Below are 19,653 nucleotides of genomic sequence, written 5' to 3'. Positions count from 1 at the left end.
CCACACCTCCCCCGACTGGCGTGTGGGCTCCACAGATAAATCGGTCAATCTGCCGTTTTGATCGCACGGTGAAACGTGCCTTGTGGGCCCCGGGTAACATGGGTGGGGGAGTAGCGTTACATTGCTCGCACGCACGTCGCTTATGCCTCTCCTCCGAGTTTGGCGCGGGGTGATGCCACCTCAGCATTCCAAGGATTAATATGTGTTTTTACTACAGTACCCATCCATAATAGATCCAATAGAGGGAAAATTAAGAAGTCGTTTGGGTGGAGGATTCAAATCATGTGATTCGAATCATTTTTAATTTACGTGTATTTTTTATGAGAGAAAATACTATAGTGAATTACGAATCATGATTCGAATCAGGGAACGAATCCCTCCACTAAACGCTCCCTAAGGTTAATTTCGTCCTTTTAGAATTAGGAGGTTACGCAGTCTTTTCGTCCATCAACCCTCAAGAGTAATTGATTATGAGGAAATAAAAAATCTAAAAATAACAATAAAAATAAATATAAAGAATAAAACAGCGTAGAGCGTAGTTGACACTTGACAATCAAAAAACCAAACTAATTTCATCAATAATTATATTTAAAAAAAGTCGAAATAAGTAGATTAGCCAAAAAAAAAAAAAAAAATCCAAATAGGTAAGTCAAAGTGCCAGCATAAAACTTGTTAAGTAGCATTTTGTGGAGCGTGTATTCAAGTGCGTATAAAATGTGTATTAAGACTTTAGATTTTTTTTTCTTTTAATTGAAATGAGACTTTTGAGTATTTGGATACCAACTATTATAGTTCCTTTTTTTTTTTTTTTTTCCCTTCTTCTTCTTTTGTTTAACGTTCCTTTTTCCCCCCTTCTTTTTGCGTGGGGGAGGACAGTGGATGACCAACTAAGCAAACCGTGTTATATTTCAGCAAAGAAAAAGAAGAAGAAGAAGAAGAATGAAAGAAGCAACCGTGTTATACAAACGATAGTAGTAAGATGTTTATTAAAATCATAGAATGAGAAATTTAAGAATATAAATAATTACATGTGCGTGTGGTTTTAATGTTTACCCTAATACTTACTTATTAATGAGTATCAATATTTTAGTCGTAAGATATTGATTTGAGATTGTAATTAATTGGATGATTGACAAAAAAAATTTATGACAATTAATGAGATTATATTCTTATCTCGTCACATTATCAATTTTTTATATTTGATGAATAATCACAATTGAATTGTAGTCGTTGAAAACTCATCTATGTATATATGGATATATATAAATGTAAATGATAGAAAGATCATTTGCTGAATCGTTGTATGTTCCATAATGTTGAGAATTTTACTTTCTTTTTAGGGCTATTTAAGTGTGTATTTTAAAATTTACTAAAAGTCAGTGCTCTCTAATATTTGTATTGTAATAATGCCTATGTAAAAAGATACATGTCAATGGGATGAACAGTGCTTAAAAGCTCAAGATAACCATAAAAGCTCGTTTGAATAGTAATTATGTTAATTTATGGAGCATCTCCCTCATTCATAGTTCAGGTTCAAATCTCAACATCCTCATAAAAACAGTTTCAGTCTAAAAGTAGTTTTGCTCACTCATGGTAAATGTAAGGACTAGTGATGGACTAGTGAAATTCGAGTTGTGAACGGGGAGAGAATAGGTGTAGACTCTTAACTATTAGACCATCTCTTACGTAAATATTAATGTCAATTGTATATTTAACATCAAAAAGTATGATATGATATGTTATTTTAATTTTTCTCCAATGCAGAATGCTATTTGAAATGCTAAATATATTGTTTTTATAATTACTACGCTTTAAAAGTTGTAAAAGTAAACTTTTATTTTTAAAATAATTAGAAAATACAAAAGTTGTATTGATTACCTGAAAAAAGTAAACATTTCAATCAATATTAATTAAATGTCAAATTTCTTATATGCTATACTTGATGAGAAATTTGCGACAAAGTATAACATATGAAAAATTTGGTACAATAAATAGCATTGCATTGGAGAGTGTTTATTGCACTCAAATGTTAAATTTGTAATAATTAATTATAGCATTGCATTAGAGATGCTCTTATATTAGTGGGATCGATCAATTCCTTCTATAGACACTGGATGAGGGCGTGAGGACACCAATAATCTCCTTTTTACTAGGAAAAAAAGAGGTGAAAATATACTTTAAAGTTACTAATCTTAGTTTGAGAGGCTTTAGTATGTAGTGATATCAACGTTAATATCCGAAAAGAAATACTCGTATTAGAACATATACAAGAATACAATAGAAGGAAAAAATTTCAAATCTGAATTAATTGTTTGACTATATAGGAAATCAAGATCCAAAATATGTTTTAAGTAGAATAAAGCAATAAACAAAAACTTAATGAAGGAGAGCTATCAATTATTTAAGAGCCAAATTTGAGTCTTTGACTATTCGGATTTGCTATAAGTAATGCACAATTTTTAGAATATAGTATTGGTGAATATTTTTGGACATTAAGCTATATATTGTCACCATATGAAAAAGGAAACATATTCTTTAGCTCACCTTATTAGGGTGCAAACCCATGTGCTTTTCTTAGTGTACCATGTTTTCCTAAACTAGAGAGAGTGACGATTGTGGAGAGCATCTAGAGCACTTTGTATTTATGGAATTAATAAATAATTAAATGAAATAAAATGGTTTAACTTATTGAGGAGGACAAGATGATTGAAGCAATTGGGATGGTTCACATAATTTTTCTTTTTTATTCCTTTTAATGGGTGGTTCACAGAAAATTGAGTTCAAAGATGTTTCCCTTTACAATACATATTTAGAGGGAAGAACGTGCTAATAGTAAATGCCTATAAAGTAATGTGGATTTTGACAACTTCAGATCATGTGTTGCATGCATGTTACAGCCTATTTTTAGTTAATTTCGTCGGTGCCGTTTTGTTTTTTTTTTTTTTTTTTGGCTAAAGGGGTGCCATTTTCTTGTTATGGCCCTTTCCTTTTGCATTTGAATTTATGGCTTGTCTACTGGATTTAAGGGATTCAATACACGCTTTTAAATTAATAATAATTTGCAATTGTGCCTACGAGTATGCCTTTTATGAGTGTGGTGTGTATGTAATCGTGTTTCTTTTCAAATACCTGCATAAAGAAAAAAAATCTCAATTTTTGTTTTCCCTTATCTTAGAAGGGAAGAAATAATAATATTTCAATCATATTCTCATAGAAATTTCCATCCTATACTAATTTTTGGAATTTTTAACATTAAGAAAATAGGTGTTCGTTTCATAAAATGACAAAAAAGGGCTTAGCATTAAGTACAAGATAGATTAGTCATGAATCAAATTTTCTAGCAATCCCCCTTTATTATTATTATTATTATTTTTTTTTTAATATTCACATCTTAATCTACACTTAATAGGAAATTACGATGTTAATTTTAGAATTTGACATAGTGTATAGTCCGATAAGAACGTTTTTATCGGTGAATAGGTTCGAACCTTCCCTCAACCCCTTAGAAAAAAATCATCCACTATGGTGGAAGGAGGCCTACCTTGACTGCCTAATTTTTTTTTTTTTTTTTTTTTTTTTTTTTTTTTTTTTTTTTTGGGTTGTGGCCAATTTTACTTTTTTGAAAGGTGGAAAGGGTCTATTACAAGGAAGAGATACAAAGAGTGCAAACCAAGTAAGTTTGTCAATGAAAAGGCTTCATGAAGAGCATACACTTTCAGTACTGGATTTTTTTGAGATTGAAAGAGAATATTTTAGAAGGGATTGATGCAAAGAGTACACCTTAAGTTAGATAGATACATGAGCCACTAAAAAAAATAATAATAATAAAACCAGGAGACATTTAAAAAAAAAAAAAAAAAAAAAAAAGGAGTTAAAGGGGAAGTTATCTAAAGTGAAGCCCATCATTCTGTAAGGCCCAAACTAAACATGCTTCGGTTGTGCCGTCACTTTTATTAACCTTTTCCTTTTTATTTTATTTTTCTCTCAAAATCAATGAACTTTTGTTTTGTTTATTCCTGTATTTAATATATTTTAAAATTTTCTGCTAAGGCTTTTCAAAGATTTGGCTTTAATTCTAGGACGCTCAGGTGCAAAAGGGTATTATCGTAAAATGAAAGCCTCCTTGAGCGGACAGCCAGAAGGATTATCCACTACAGGTCTCGTTCATTTTATCAATTTAAATTTTTAATTTTAATTTTATTACAGTTAAAAATTCTCACGAAATGTTAAACTAACTTTTTTGTTATAATAAAAGTATATATTAACTTAAATTAAAAGTTTGAAACTACAAACTGAACAAGACCATAGAGTGTAACTTGAAACTCTACCCCCAAAATTTACAAGATATTACTGTAAATGCCATTCACCATTAAAAAAAAAAAAGAAAGGGCTTAATCTGGTGCATTCCGCTACAGAAGAAGAAGAAGCAGTACCCCAGTTAGATTGCTCGTGTGGGCCCCAAACTAGATTCAGCCGTGTGGGTCGAACAACAAAAAAAGCTTTGTATGGGAAGAGAAACGTCAACAGAAAGTCATTGTCCGCAAACGTTACTTTTATGTTCCGCTCATTATCAACAAATAGTCACCTTAATTTCAGTCGACGGTATTAAACTGTGGCGTACTGTATGATACCAATAGCTTACGGTATTGTATCTTTTCCGGCCGCAGCGATAAAATTGGCTCTGTCTGTGCAGTTACAACATTCATTATTTGCATTGTCTCTTCATGTTAACTGCTTACTACATTTCAAATCCAAATCATTTTCGGTTTGGTAAACGATTAATTGTATAGAAATTAAAATCTAATGACACGTGTACAGTCTATAAGCGTCAATCAAACACAAGTCTAGACAAATTGTAAACAAATGGTAAGTTAGGATTTTTTTTTGCCCGAATATTGGCAGGATCATATTATTATGCTAGTTTCTTTTTTTTTTATTATTATTTACCTTTTAATTAGAAAAATAGTTTGTTAAAAACACTTTTCCTTTTTGTGCTCGAATGATTTTACAATAATAGATAAAATTAAAGTATGGGAAAAAATGTTGTAGCTAACTCTCAATAGATTTTTTTTTCTAAAAACAATTCCTAATATATATTTATTTTTAAAATAGAATTCAATAATAGAATAAGAAAAAAACGTTAATAATAAGATATAATTTTAAAGAATCAGATCATTATAAAATTAGTAAAAAAAAAGGTATTTTTTTTTTCAATATAACACGAGATTAAACCCACAATCTCACTTAAACCTCCCAATGTCACTCGACTATGAGGTCATAAGTAGGTATTTTTCAATTTCACTCTTAAAAAAGAAAAAAAAAAACAATTGCATTGGTGGAATTGAGCATGAATTGACTGTTGAACACAAATTCATTGTAGGACAAAGTCATGTTTATTGCTTTAATTAAGTATACTAACTCCTTTTATTGTAATGAAAAAAATGGACACAACTGAAATAGTTCATTAACTTTTTCTTTTTTTTTCTTTTCGACATTGAATAACATAACCAGTCTTTTATGCACTTATATTTTTTTCCCCATGTCTAACAACCATTTAAGATTTCAGTTTCCATGTATTGCAACTTATTACCAAACTTGACTCACTTTAGATTTTGACCAATAATCATGAAATAAAAGGAAAAATATATAACAATAGTCGTTTAAAAATGGGCCAAATCCAAATATAAATAGCATGACATAATTTATTAAAACAGAAACAATAAACATCCTTCTATAAAAAGCTTAATTCAAGGGATTCATTGATGAATCCTCCAATTTCACGTACAATACACAAGTACAATAGTTAATAGTTTTTTAGACCATTTTATTTCACCGATTCGAGTTTAGAATTCGAGTTTTGTTACAGTAAAAAACTCTTAGAAATAATCACATCTAACTTTTTGTTACAGTAAAAAACTCTTACATAAAATCACATTTTAATTCGAATTAAAAATTCGAATGAGCGAACTAAACAGACCCTCAATTTACTCATTTGTTTATTTTTCTGAAGAATCTCGTGGATATGAAATGACAAACATAAAGAGTAAAAACGTTGTGATTCACTTCGGCCATAAGAAGCTTCCAAATATAACGTCTAAGTGGGTTAGGTCTAAGAAAATTATAAACACTAGCAAATTTACAAGGAAAAAAAAAAAGAAGAAGAAAATAGTAGGCCAATAACCATTTAACTGGTATTTATGCACTGAGTTTCTTGACTAATATTTCTAGTTTTTCAAAGCTGTGGATTTTTTTTTCGAAATTATCTTTTCATTTTCACTAATTATTTTCTGAATTGATAAAGAAAAAACATATAATTTGTTTCATTAGTCTTTTCACCATAATGAATATTAATTAGCAGGCAATAGGCATATTAATATCCAAGTCCGATTTTTGTCTGTTACGGGGACAAGTAAACTAAAGTGGTAAAAGTAAGAAAAGAAAAAGCCATAAAAAGCAGCAGTTAAACTTAAAAAATGAAACACTGGAAAAGGTTAAATTTTCTTTTAAAAAAATAAAAATAAAAAATAATCCATTTCTCTCCTTCTGTGTCTGTGACTGTGTGTAAATTCTGTGTGTAATAGCCGCACTCTGTTTTTCTTTTTCTTTTTTCTTTTACTCCTCTCTCTCATCATTGTTGAGTACTCAAATTTAAGAATTGATTTGAAAAACAGAGAGCGGTGAAAAAATCAGTGAGAATTTTAGAAAAAAAAAAAAAAAGGAAAAGGAAAAACTGGGGAAACGAAACGAAAGGAAGGAAAGGAGTGTTGGCTTTGAGTTGTGTGTTGAGTCTTTGGTGTGTGAGTGGGGGCTTTGGCGGGTATGGGGGAGAGATGAGCGGTGGGGGCCCTGTGTGGACCCGTGCGTAATCAGAGGAGAGAGAAGCTAGAGAGAGAAAACTTCAACATCACGACAAATAGAGAGAAATGGAGGAGAGAGAAAGTGTGAGTGGTAGTAAAAGCCAGCTAGCAATGAAGGAGGAGGCTCACCTACCATTACCTTCACTCTCTCTTCCTTTTTAGCCCCTTTCTCCCTCCTCCTTTCTTCTTTCAAACCACCACCCTTCTCTCTCTCTTAACTCTTAGTCTTCTTCTTCTTCTTCTTCTCTCTCTATATTTGCTTTGCTTGCTTGCTTACAGTGGAAGCCTAGGGGTTTTAAGTTCGTTTAGTTAGAAGAATTCTTCATCTCCTTCCTCGGCTGTGGTTTACTGGCTCTCGTTCATCTATTTTGGCGGGTAATTTGCGCTTTTTGGCTCTGCATTTGTTGGATTCTCATTTCTCCACTTCTGGTTTTGTTCCCATTACTAATTTTCCAGTGTCGGCAAGGTCTTACTCTTTCTGTTTCCCTGCCGAGAAAATTAAAGGAAAACAAGAGCGGAAAATCTGGAATTTGAACTGATGATTAATTAACTAGTAAGGAGTTAAAAAGAAAACGTGTGTGAATGACCTCATTTTATCGTCATTTCACCCCCTGATTTTCCGGCAACCAAACGGAAAACTGGAAATGAAACGGAATTTTCAGCTTTTAAGAAAACGTTTCTTTTATGCTTGAATTAATTCTACAAATTGAACACATTTTCAGAATTTTTTTTCCTGTGTTCTTATTGGCGGTGTCGTTTTGGTTTTGCGCAGGAGGACTCGAACGGTTTTTCTCTCAAATTTTGCTTCACTTTCTGGGGAAAATTTCAGTCCAGAGTTCAAATTCTGCTCAAGGTTTGCTTTGAAAACTTATCTTCAAAAAACTGTGCTGCTGTTTTCTTTTTCCAAAAAAAGGACAAAAAGAAGCAATTTGTGGTAATTGGAACCAGCTGGCGTTACAATACACCACGCGTTTGTTTCACTTTTCCGAAAATTCCATTTTTCTCACCTCAAATTACGGCCAACAATTATTTTCCCCCGATAATCCCAGTCAAATGAGAAAATCTATTCTTGCTCTTTTTGAATTTCAAGAATTTTTAAACGTCTAATTTGCTAAAATGCGCCACACGGCTTTCAATTTTCTTATTTTCAAAAAACGTTAGAAGAAAGGAAGAAAAATTCCCTCATTTTCCCTCTCTCTTCATTTTCGCAGGAAAATTTCTCATCCTATCGGAAAATGATCGGACCGAACTTCATGGACGAGATAGACTGCGGGAGCTTCTTCGACCACATCGACGACCTCCTCGTAGACTTCTCCGGCGATGACGTGGACACCGGTCTCGGCCCCAAGCCCGAGGCGAACCCGTTCACCAGCATTTGGTCGACGACTCAGTCCGAGTCGCTCCCCTCCTCCGACTCGGTCTTTTCCGGCAAAAGCGCCTCCGACCTCTCCGCCGAGCTCTCTGTTCCGGTAAATTCCCAATTTCCTTCGAATTTTTCTCACTTCAAATAAATGAAAGAATTTGATTTTAGACGTCATAAGCAGTAATTACGGCGTCGTTTTCTTCGCTACAAGCCTTGCCAGCCTGGCAATCCCGCGTAAAAGAAATAAAGGTGGCATGGGATTGTCGTGTTTTCGTTGTGTAGTTGACGATATCCTTGTGTCTAATTTTGGTGGTATTCGCTTTCGTTATTTTGTTGCGGTGAAATGAATGAATCAATTTTGTTCAAATTTCAAAATCTTGCGAGGAGGGTATCTGGGTCATTTTATTGCGTTTGTCAAGGATATTTTCGTCATTTTACTTGTGTTATCAATGTCGGTGGATAAGCTAGTTTGAATAATTGCATCATTAATGGATGTCATGTGATGGTTTGAAAATGAATTATATGCCCTCGTCGCCTTTATTCTCATTTACATTCCTGATTGGCTGTCCTTAATTTTATTTTGTTTTGTTTATTTATTCATTTTTGTTGTTTAGTTTAAGTTAGTTAACAGCTAGTTTTGCAATTCAAGTCACCTAAATTTGACTCTTTAAACTATTTGGAGATTAATTACCAAATTGTTTGAAGTATAATTTGAGTAATAATCTGATGTGTTTTCTTTTTCGTGTATTATTTTACAGTATGAAGACATTGTTCAATTGGAGTGGCTCTCAAACTTTGTGGAGGATTCCTTCTCTGGAGGAAGCCTCGCTATCAACAAAGAACAAGACTCCTCCTCTCTCAACAAGGAGTCATCCCACCATCAGTTCCAGACTTCCAGCCCGGTTTCTGTCCTCGAAAGTAGCAGCTCCTGCTCCGGCGGAGAGAAAAACGCCCCATGTAGCCCGGAAACTGTAAATCCCGGGCGGCGTGGACGTGCTCGCAGCAAGCGTCCTCGCCCCGCAACCTTCAATCCCCGCCCGGCAATTCAGCTGATCTCCCCATCATCCTCGGTGATCGAGGCGCCTCAGCCATTTGTTGCTGCCCCCAAGAGCTCGTCGGATTCGGAGAATTTTGCCGAGTCCCGTCCCGTGATCAAGATTCCTAAGCAAGATCCCGTTGAGCAGAAGAAGAAAAAGAAGATCAAACTGTCATTTCCGCTCGCCCCGGTGGAGACAAACCAGAATCAATCGTCGCAAGCTGTTAGGAAATGTATGCATTGCGAGATCACCAAGACACCCCAGTGGAGGGCGGGTCCAATGGGGCCTAAAACCCTTTGCAACGCTTGCGGCGTCCGCTATAAGTCAGGCAGACTCTTCCCAGAATACCGGCCTGCAGCCAGCCCGACATTCGTTCCGTCCCTGCACTCCAATTCCCACAAGAAGGTTCTCGAGATGAGAACCAAGGGTGGCGAGATGGTCGCCGTTGCCGGGACCACCACGACTATGACCGCCATGCCGGAGCTCATTCCGAACACTAATAGCAGCATTTCGCTGGATTACATTGATATGAGGGAGAATTAGTGAAGAATGGGGACATACGTTCTTCACTGCCTCCCTAGTTAGTTACTCTGTTATGTTATATCTTCCTACTTTTTTATTTCATTTCTTTGTTCATTGGTTTTTTGTACAGGGATGGAATGTGGGGCACAAATAGGAGCAAATAGATGACCATATATTTTTAGCTAGTAGAGAGAGGGAGAGGAGGGTTGTAATGAGAGAACTGAAGAAATAGTTGAGAGATGCAAGTCTAAGGGTAGAGTTTTAGAGTTTAGTTTGATGGCTAGTAAGGTCCTCTTGAGATTATATTTTTAGGTATTGGGGTCTGTGTTGTCTTTTTTTCTCTGCATTCTTTTCTCCCTTTTCTTTTTCTTCTTTCCTTTGCAATGGAATTCTTTTTGCAGTTCATTTGTAGTAGAAACAAAATTCTGAGATGAGTAATGGAATTTGAAATTTGTTATGCCTTGTTCCTTTTAAAATAACGTCCTTTTCTTTTTACTCCCCCAAAAGACCAACCAATATAAATATTCTTGGGATGGCTTTGGTTTGATTTGGAACTACTCGGAACTCATCAGTACAGTACACAGTTTGAAGTTTGTCTTACATTCTGGTTCGCTTGGCTATACAGTACACACTTTTACTGCTTTTCAAAAAAAAAAAAAAAAAAGAAGCTTAAAGAAGTTGCCTAATAAAAATAGCAGATACATGCTATAATAGAATATAATCTAAGAAAGCAGTTCGTTGCAGTTTCATTCAGGCCTTTGCGCACGTTGCAAACTTTTGTTTTTTTTTTTTGTTTTTTTGTTTTTTTTTTTTTTGCAGCCCGTTCCTTTTGAGTAAGGCTAATCTCTATGGTTGAAAAATTTTCGGCTTTTATCACGTGCCAACTGACAGTTATTTATCTATTTATTTATTTATTTTTTCAACGGCGCGACAAAATGTCGAGTTTATTAATGCGAATAAGGTGGTACTTAAAACATTATTTGGTGATATTTCCACGATACTGAGATGTACAAGGTAACGCACATGGTTTTTCTAAGACTTGACATGAGTACGCATATGGGGCAAGTACGAGTCTAGTTGGCACAATCTGTACCTAATTTCCCACTCAAATCTCGTCACATGTTATACCCAATTGAACCATCTTCATCGTGCTCTTGTCTTCCACAATTTTCAATACATTAGCCCAATAGACCAAAGGTCTGCTTTGAGCACTAACTATGATGTTATGGAACTCGGATGACTTCTTTTCTTTAATTGCCTTCACCTTTTTCACATTATCAAATTTATACACAACACTTTTGTTTTTGGAAGACCTTGTAATAACCCAACCCCATTTCTCTTTTGCCCCGTTCTTAGTGTGGAAAGTGAAATTCCTAGCTAGGTCATCACTTTTTTAATTGCTTCTGGCCCGTCTTTGCCGTCAATGCATAGGGCAATACCAGCAATACTTGATGTTTATGAAGTCATAAATATGATTGACTTGTGATTCCTTCAAATAGTTGAGAAAAAGTCGTTATGTTTTCATATATTCTAAGAAATCATCACTCTCAGAAATGATTCCTCAAGTGTTGGGATGCACACTGTATGCAAAGATTGATAAAATAATGTCCAACTATAACGTATGCTTGGCATGTAAAATAGGAGAAAATTAGACTATTATACTTTAGTTTTGGTTAAATGGGCCAATCAAGTGAGCTTCACATTCCACCTGACAAAACAACTCATTGAGAGATGGCTTTGAAATTAGACTAAGCTCTTCTTTTTGTTTTTTTTTTTTTTTTTTCAAGTGCCATTAAATATTTTGGCTAGAGCATTGATTTAATGAGGAAGGGTGCCAAATTGGCAAAGTTGAACCTTACCCAACTCTAGTTGAACCATAGAGGAAGTATAATTAAGTTGATGAATTTATTAAAAAGTTGCTATTGGTTTTAATATAAATGGACGTAATTGTGGCTAAAATTGTGGGCAAAGGACTTTGGCGACACGTCTCAATCTGTGACCAAACGCAACCAAATGAAAGAAAAATGGCAACTTTATTTACCAACAAAATTGAATAGGATCAATAGGGGGGGGTGCAAAAACCAAAAAATGAATTACATTTGCATCAAATCATTTCTCTCAGTTACTTTCATTTTATTACGCTGACTCGGAAGTTATGCTTGATTATGATCATTTTCTTGATAGGGACATCAAAATAACAGTTCAAAGGAATCCATTTTTCTTTTTTCTTTTTTTTTTTTTTCAGGAGGAAAAAAAGCAACCTATATGATTGAGAATGATGTCTCTTCCACCACTTGCATGAAAAAGCCTACCCAACCTAATTTGATATGCTTGAATTTCACAAACATTTTTCTTTTTGTTTTTGTTAACGTGATGTGGCTTTTAAATGCCAATTGTAACGTTTACAATCAGTTCAGATTATTGATTCAATTGGTTGGCCCATAAAGGCAGCAAACTGTTTGGCTTATGAATACTTTTTTTTTTTTTTGTGCTTGAAATGAATAAATCCAAATTTAAATTCATGTAAATGTATAATGAATCAAACAAATAGGCCATAAGAAAATTCAGAAAAAAAAAATGGAAGAAACGGTTTCCAGCATCTAATTTGATCATTGTGTTGTATCAGTAAATTGTGGGCAGTTTTTAAAAATAACTTTTGAAATGGAGTCTTCTTTTATTTCTACCCCTTAATATTAGCTCATATATTTCTATAGACTATAATTAATTAAAAGGTAGAGATTTTTTTTTTAATATGAGCACTTTTAATAAGTACTTAAAGAAGTATAATCTATAATTTTCTCTAGACCCAAATGTGGCCCGTTTGGCCCATAAATTTGAAAAGCAATTTGAATATTGTGAGACAAAATACAGTAATAAACAAGTTTGAATAGTAATTTGAATTTATGGAATAAACGGGTGCACCTTCTTTTCTCTTCAAAGTATATCTGTTGATTCTATTGCGCTGTCTCTCTTTGCTAAAACTACTTTGTAATAAAGTTTAGGAGAAATGAGACAAATGTCCTTTAAAAAGTGTATACATCAGAATTTTTATTTTAAATAATAATAATTTTTAATTAAATAACTATATTAGTAAAAAGATATTAATAAAGAATGATGAGTAAATTCTGCTATTTTTTTTAAAGGGGGATCGGAAGTTAGATAACCCAATTTTTGAAAGCCCAACATCTTTTTGGGTCCCTAAAAGGGTCCCATTTGATGGCAAGAGTAATATATTGTGGTTGTCAGGCCTCATGAATGTCCATGGAGCCCATTCTCACATTTATTTGTGAACAAAGTCCAAATTCAATAAAACAGACCATACAGTAACAGCAAGGACCAACCAACTAATAGCTCATTTTGACCCTTTTTTTTTTTTTTTTTTTTTTAATGAGAAGCTAGTGGAATTGCCTTCAGTACATGACATAAATATTTATGTTAATTTTATTAACACTATAAGATTTCTTCTCTCACTTTCTCTCCATATATATCAACAAGGACACATAACTTAAACTAAAGAAGTGACTTAAAGGGTAGATTTCCTAATTTTCTCTATTTTAGTTATATATGAGGTTTTTTTAGGAAAGAACCGTTATGTTTATCTAGCACAATTGCCTTCCAGTTAATATATTTATGTACCTACATGTGACATTTGTAGTTTTAAGTTCCAAAGAAGATGAATGGGAAATTTTAAACAACAAAGAAAGAGGTGTCACTAGAATTCTAACGACCTGTACCCATTTTTGGTGACTACCATAATTGGCTGTAGAAAAAGTGAGAGACCAGAAAAAAAAAGAAAGAAAAAAAAAAAAAAAAAAAAAAAAAAAAAAAAAACAGAGAAAATTACACGGTGTCATCTAAATCAAATAACTTTATATTTATGTCATTGAACTTCAATAGATTAGATTTTTTTTTAAGTGAATTAAGTGACATAGATACGAAATTTATGTACTAGAGGGTATAAATGTAAAGATGGTATCGTTTGAGTAGCATTTGTCTATTTTTCCCTTCCTTTTTCTTTCTTCAGTGGGAAATAGGTGAGCTTTGCAAAAGCCCAAAGAGCATATGAAATATTTGGGCCTTGACCTCAGCAGATCCAAAATAATGCCTTTTTCTCAATCCACCTTATTTTGAATAATTCAAGGGTAACTTTGGTGAAGATTTTTACCTTTTAGTTTTAATTTATAAATTTTTTTAGTTAAATAATTATACTAATAAAATAATATTTATTAAGAATAAAGATAAAAGTTCAGATTCATTGCACTTTTAAGAGTAAATTCTTCATTTTTTTCATAATTTTTTCTGATCATTATAGTAAATTTATCGTGGGAGTCACAATCCACATATAGCGTGGAAGTCACCACCAATAATCAGATTTTCCCTTCATAATTGAATCCTATATATATATATATATATATAAAGTAACAATGATTAAGAAAAATAAGGGAACAAAATAGAACAAAGAATTGAATGGCAATTAAAGTGGGAGAGGAGAGCACAAAGGCGAGGGCGTCGCCCATGGCACTAGAGGAGCCCCGGCCCGCGTGTCACCATGTGTCAGTAATCAATGTTGGTTGAAGCAACGTGTAGTCATAGGGATTAGGGTCCCTCTATTTATTGTTTTTGAATGTTTCTTTGTTGTCCTTTGGATCCAATCTAATTATATAACCAAAAATTTCTCTGAATTAGAGGAAAAGTTATGCTAACACTTTCTATGCTTTGCCGAAATTACAGATAAGCCTATTTGATCGAGATATTTCACGTAACATCCCCTGTTGTTGACTCTAATTAACTTTTTAGTGCATACTAGTATACAAGTCGTCAGAAGAAAAAAGAAAACAAAAGGATAAAAGAAAAAAAGACAAAAGTAGGAAAAAAAAAATATGAAGTAAAAGAAAAAAAAAATGCAACGAAACGGTTCGTAAAAGAAAAAAGTTTAACATCTTCTTCATATGAGAAGAATAAGGGGTTATTTAGTTGAAGGATTCGTATCCCGATTTAAATCATGATTCATAATTTATTATATTATTTTTTCTCATAAAAAATACACGTAAATTAAAAATAGTTCTAATTCATAAGTACTTGGGATCGGAAAAGAATGAGAAGAGCTATGTCATTGGTGATGATTTCTCTATTGTTGAAGGCGATTTCAAAGGGGACTGACTCCATCTATCATCGATTGTTGTAAAGATTTGTCGGAATATGATTGGATTCACCAGTTGTACCAAAGGGAAACAAGTATGTGAGGCTGTGAATTGGTGATAAGAGAGAAATAAATTTCTATTTTCTCTCTACCCAGTAGGTCGTGTGTTAGAAAAAATGAGTGATTTTGTTTGTATCTAACAAACGTTCACAATTTGGCCTTGATTGCCACTCTTGAATTTTAAAGTTATTTTTAATTTACTTTTTAAATTTTAAAAATTCTCACTTTATCTCTTAAATTTTAGACAAGTCTCATTTAAATTCTTTTGTAAGTATTTATGTTAAAATCGGATCAGAGAAAATAGATTAAGTATGGTCATGTGATTTTTATTCGTTTACTTTTAATAGATACTCAAACTAAAATACTATATGACTGTATTACTCTCTTTTTTTCTAATTATTTTTAATAAAAATTCTAACCGAATGAGTTAAATGAGAATAATATAAAATTCATGAAATAAAGTGAGAATTTTTAAAATTTAAAGAAGAAAGACTTAAAAATTCATAGGACCGTTAATAATAATCTTAAAATTTAACTTGAGGAGATTTTTACTTACAAAATTAGTCAAAGGTTCTCATACTTAAAAGTTCAGGAACCTTGTGTGCCGTCGACCCTTTTTTGGAGTGAACATATATAAAAGCATTGTACATGTTCAACAATATTAATCTCTCGACTGTTGTCCATGTTCCATAAAATTATCTCGATTTAATGGCCTTTTTATTTAGGGTATTTTACACATTCATCCCATAAATTTGTATAATTTTAGTAATTTGTTTTTTGGAATTTTAATTTTGATAAGTTATTCCCTAACTTATAAATTATTACAATATGTCCTCTTTTAACTATAATTGTGTTGAATTAGTGTTAAAAAAAAGTACGTCCGACGAAACATTTTAACATCTCAACTCAAATGTAACACAAATCTTTAATTACTTAATTTTTAATACCTTAAATCTAGTAAAACATTTGATTTAATAAAATGAGGCACGTTGTAACAATTTTATAAATTTGGGGTTGCTTGTTAAAACAAAAAATTTAAAAGACAATTTGTTAAACTACGATAAATTTATGGGGTAATTGTGCTGAAAACACTTTTATTTATGCATAATTGGAATACATGTGATTTAGAGCATGTAGTATTTTAAATGGGTAAGATTGAAAGTAAAATTTGAAGTCATTATAATTGTTTACTTAAATGTTAAGAATCAGAATTATTATAAATCTTACTACAAATTTCATTTATGTATTTACTTAAAATTATCATCAGCATGAACTCTTGTAAATCAAGAATATAATATGAATGGAATTAATGCAAAAGAGTCAAGTAAAGAACACGCATATATTATGCTTTTAGTTCTATTAGAGAAATAATTTTATGATGTGAAAAAATAAGTTCTAATTAATCGTTATACTCTATTATTTTTTCTTAATACACTGCCTATTTTGATAGGGTGAATCTTGTAGGTTCAGAAGCCACCTTAAAAATGTAATTTAAATATTATTTTTTGACAACTTTTTCTTAAACCCTAAATAAGAGAAAATAATAGATAACAAGTGAATAAAAAATACAAAAGGTGAAGAACATAGATAAAAACACAAATTAAACTGCTTTTTCTCAAGCCTTAAGTAAGAGAAAACAATAGATATAAGTAAGTAAGAAACACAAAAAAGGTGAAGAGCATAAACAGAAATACAAAAATAATAGATAACAAGTAAATAAAAGTACAAAAGGTAAATAGCATAAACAAAAACACGAATTAAACCGTTTTTTCTTAAGCCCTAAGTAAGAGAAAATAATATATAACAAATAAATAAAAAGTACAAAAGTTGAAGGGTATAAATGTAAACACAAATTAAACCGTTTTTTCTTAAGCTCTAAGTAAAAGAAAATAATAGATAACAAGAAAATAAAAAGTATAAATAGAAAAAAATTTGTCGATAGATGCTTGTTCATCACATTTATCATATACTACCTCACATGTGCCAGTTACAATAGGGCGTAAATTTGACAATCATATTTATTGTCTATTAGAGAGATAATTTTCTGATGCTATACAAAGAGTTGTATTGAGGGAGTATAATAATCTTAACATGTTATAATTAATGATTATTTGATTTTTTATTCGCAGAACATAGCACAAAAAAAAGGTAATTGATCTGCATGACAATGTTCTATATGAAATGCATGATTTATATCATTAGAAACAAGTTATGAAACAAAAACTTGATACAAATTAATTTTTAAATTTCTAATTAAGAGTAGTACTATGTTTGGCTTTAATCTAAAATAAAATAATAAAATAATCATGTTATATAATAAAGACATTTTTATTTAATTTGATCACCTTTTCTAAAGTGCTAAACAAGAAAAAAAAGTAAATGCACTAACAAAACATCACATAATATTATTTTTCTCAACATATAGACCACACCACCTATTTTGATAGGGCGAGTCTTGTGGGTGCTGAAGCCACCTTTAGAACACAATTCAAACATTATTTAATTTGACAACTTTTTCTTAAATTCTAAGTAAGAGAAGACAATATATAACAAGTAAAAAGTATAAAAAGTTAAATGGCGTACATGAAAACACAAATTAAATCGCTTTTTCTTAAGCCTTAAACAAGAGAAAACTGTATATAACAAGTAAAAGGTACAAAAGTTGAAGGGCATAAATGTAAATAAAAATTGAACTAATTATTCTTAAGCTCTAATAAGAGAATAGAATAGATAATAAGTAAGTAACAACTACACAGGTGAAGGGCATAAATGAAAATACAAATTAAATCACTTTTTCTTAAACTCTAAGTAAGAGAAGACAATAAGTAACAAATAAGTAAAAAGTATAAAAGGTGAAGGACATAAATGAAAATAAAAATTAAATGACTTTTTCTTAAGCCTTAAATAAAAAAAAATAGTAAATAAAAAATAAATAAAAAGTACAAAGAGTAAAAGGACAATAAACGAGAACATAAATTAACCGTTTTTCTTAAATTTTAAATAAAATAAAAAAGTAGATAATAAATAAATAAAAAGTATAAAAAATGAAAGACATAAATGAGAAAAATTGGGCGACAGTTAACCGTTTTATCACATTTATATTATATATAATAGATTATAGAAATAGTTACCTAAACAAATTACCGACATAGCGTGGAACTTTGATGTCCCTGTGCGGAGTGCAGGACCTAATAGGAGCCTATTCCACAAAACATAAACAACGAAACCATCAAATTCAATGCTTAAGCTGAAGACTAAATAAAATAAAATAAAAAAAAGAAAAAAAGAAAAAACCACCACAAGGATGGAGGACTTAGAGCGATGCTTATCTTATTATTATCATTTATTTTTTTTTAAAACTTTCTTCCACTTTTAAAAATTGTATAGTATGTTCTGAAACAATATCCCACTAATATAAACCAAATCATAAATCCTTAAATCGTCATAGAATGACATGGAATTCAAAAAATATCACGTATTAAAAAATTTTGTTAAAAAAAATTGATTAGAGGTGATAAAAATTTTGTTTAAAAGAATTGATAAGATGTGATATTTTGCATTTCCACTCATGAAATTAAGGTTTTTACTGCAGAGTATTAGTACTAGTAATGTACATTTTTAAATGTTTGAATCTAAAATTACGCAAAATTATACCATCTTGAAATATAATTTTTCTCTTTTTTTTTCCATTAAAAAGAGAAAACGAAATAATGTTTTTATACCAAAATATAGGATTCATCTTCACGAAGATGTATAGAATTGCTCTTTTTATAATATCTTATATATAGATTTTTATGGGACTTACCTTTAAACAAAATAAAATAAGCAACAATAAGTAGAATACTCCTCTTAGAATGCATCCAAATTCAAAACTTCTCGGCTCTATTATTTGCCCCATAAGTGGTAAATGTGTTGTGCGGCATTATGTGTATTATAATATGAGTGAAAGTTAAATTTATTTTTTGAATAAAGTTGAATAAAGTTATTTTCATTTTATTAGTAAGTCTTAAGTCTCGTTCAGTTCGTTGATTTAAATTTTTAATTTGAGTTAAAATTTAATTTTATGTGAAAATTTTTTACTGTAATAAAAAAAATTAAATTTAATACTTTATAAAATTTTTTAACTGTAATAAAATTAAAATTAAAAACTTTAAATCATAAAATAAACAAAATTTTAAAATGTTTAAAGTGATGAACAGTATGAGAGACGGGATGATAAATGATTTCCATTTTATTCTAAAAAAACAAAACAAAACAAAATTAAATAAATTAGATTATATTCTTAATAAATATTGAAATATTACGTAATATGACAAAAAGCAATCGTCCTTTACTCCTGAGTCCTGACAAAACCTAGGCTGAGTAAAAAATCTTCATCAGAAGTGGGGTCAGAAAGAACGACAGAGATTCTTACATATTGACGTCATTGGACGTAGTAGGACCCATAGATTACGCCCCAGGCTCTTTCTTTCCACTCACCTGATCGGATTCACAATCACACGGCATATCACGTTGATTCCTTCCACGTGGAATAATCTTATTGTGCCCATGACGTCTATGATCTGTTTCTAACTTACAATATGGGTAACGACAATGGGCTGTGTTTTTGAGTGGTCAACAATACCAGTTCTCCTTTCAGGAAAAGAGCAAAAAAAAAAAAAAAAAAAAAAAAAT

At 31.6% G+C, this 19,653-nt stretch overlaps 1 protein-coding gene across 1 annotated transcript; it reads left to right on the top strand.

The window, feature by feature from the left end:
- The first annotated feature begins 7,024 nt into the window (after nt 1-7,024).
- On the top strand, nt 7,025-10,274 carry LOC21386217 (GATA transcription factor 8). The gene is made up of 4 exons (XM_010094306.2): nt 7,025-7,232; nt 7,630-7,710; nt 8,069-8,326; nt 8,979-10,274. Exons 3-4 carry the CDS (start codon nt 8,093-8,095, stop codon nt 9,798-9,800), a joined length of 1,056 nt encoding a protein of 351 aa, XP_010092608.1. The 5' UTR covers nt 7,025-7,232; nt 7,630-7,710; nt 8,069-8,092; the 3' UTR covers nt 9,801-10,274.
- The last annotated feature ends 9,379 nt before the right edge of the window (nt 10,275-19,653 follow it).

Source organism: Morus notabilis, unplaced genomic scaffold, assembly GCF_000414095.1.
Source record: "Morus notabilis unplaced genomic scaffold, ASM41409v2 Scaffold3171, whole genome shotgun sequence".
Taxonomy (NCBI): domain Eukaryota; kingdom Viridiplantae; phylum Streptophyta; class Magnoliopsida; order Rosales; family Moraceae; genus Morus; species Morus notabilis.
The sequence above is the reverse complement of the archived record's forward strand: the minus strand, read 5'-3'. Positions and strand labels throughout refer to the sequence as shown.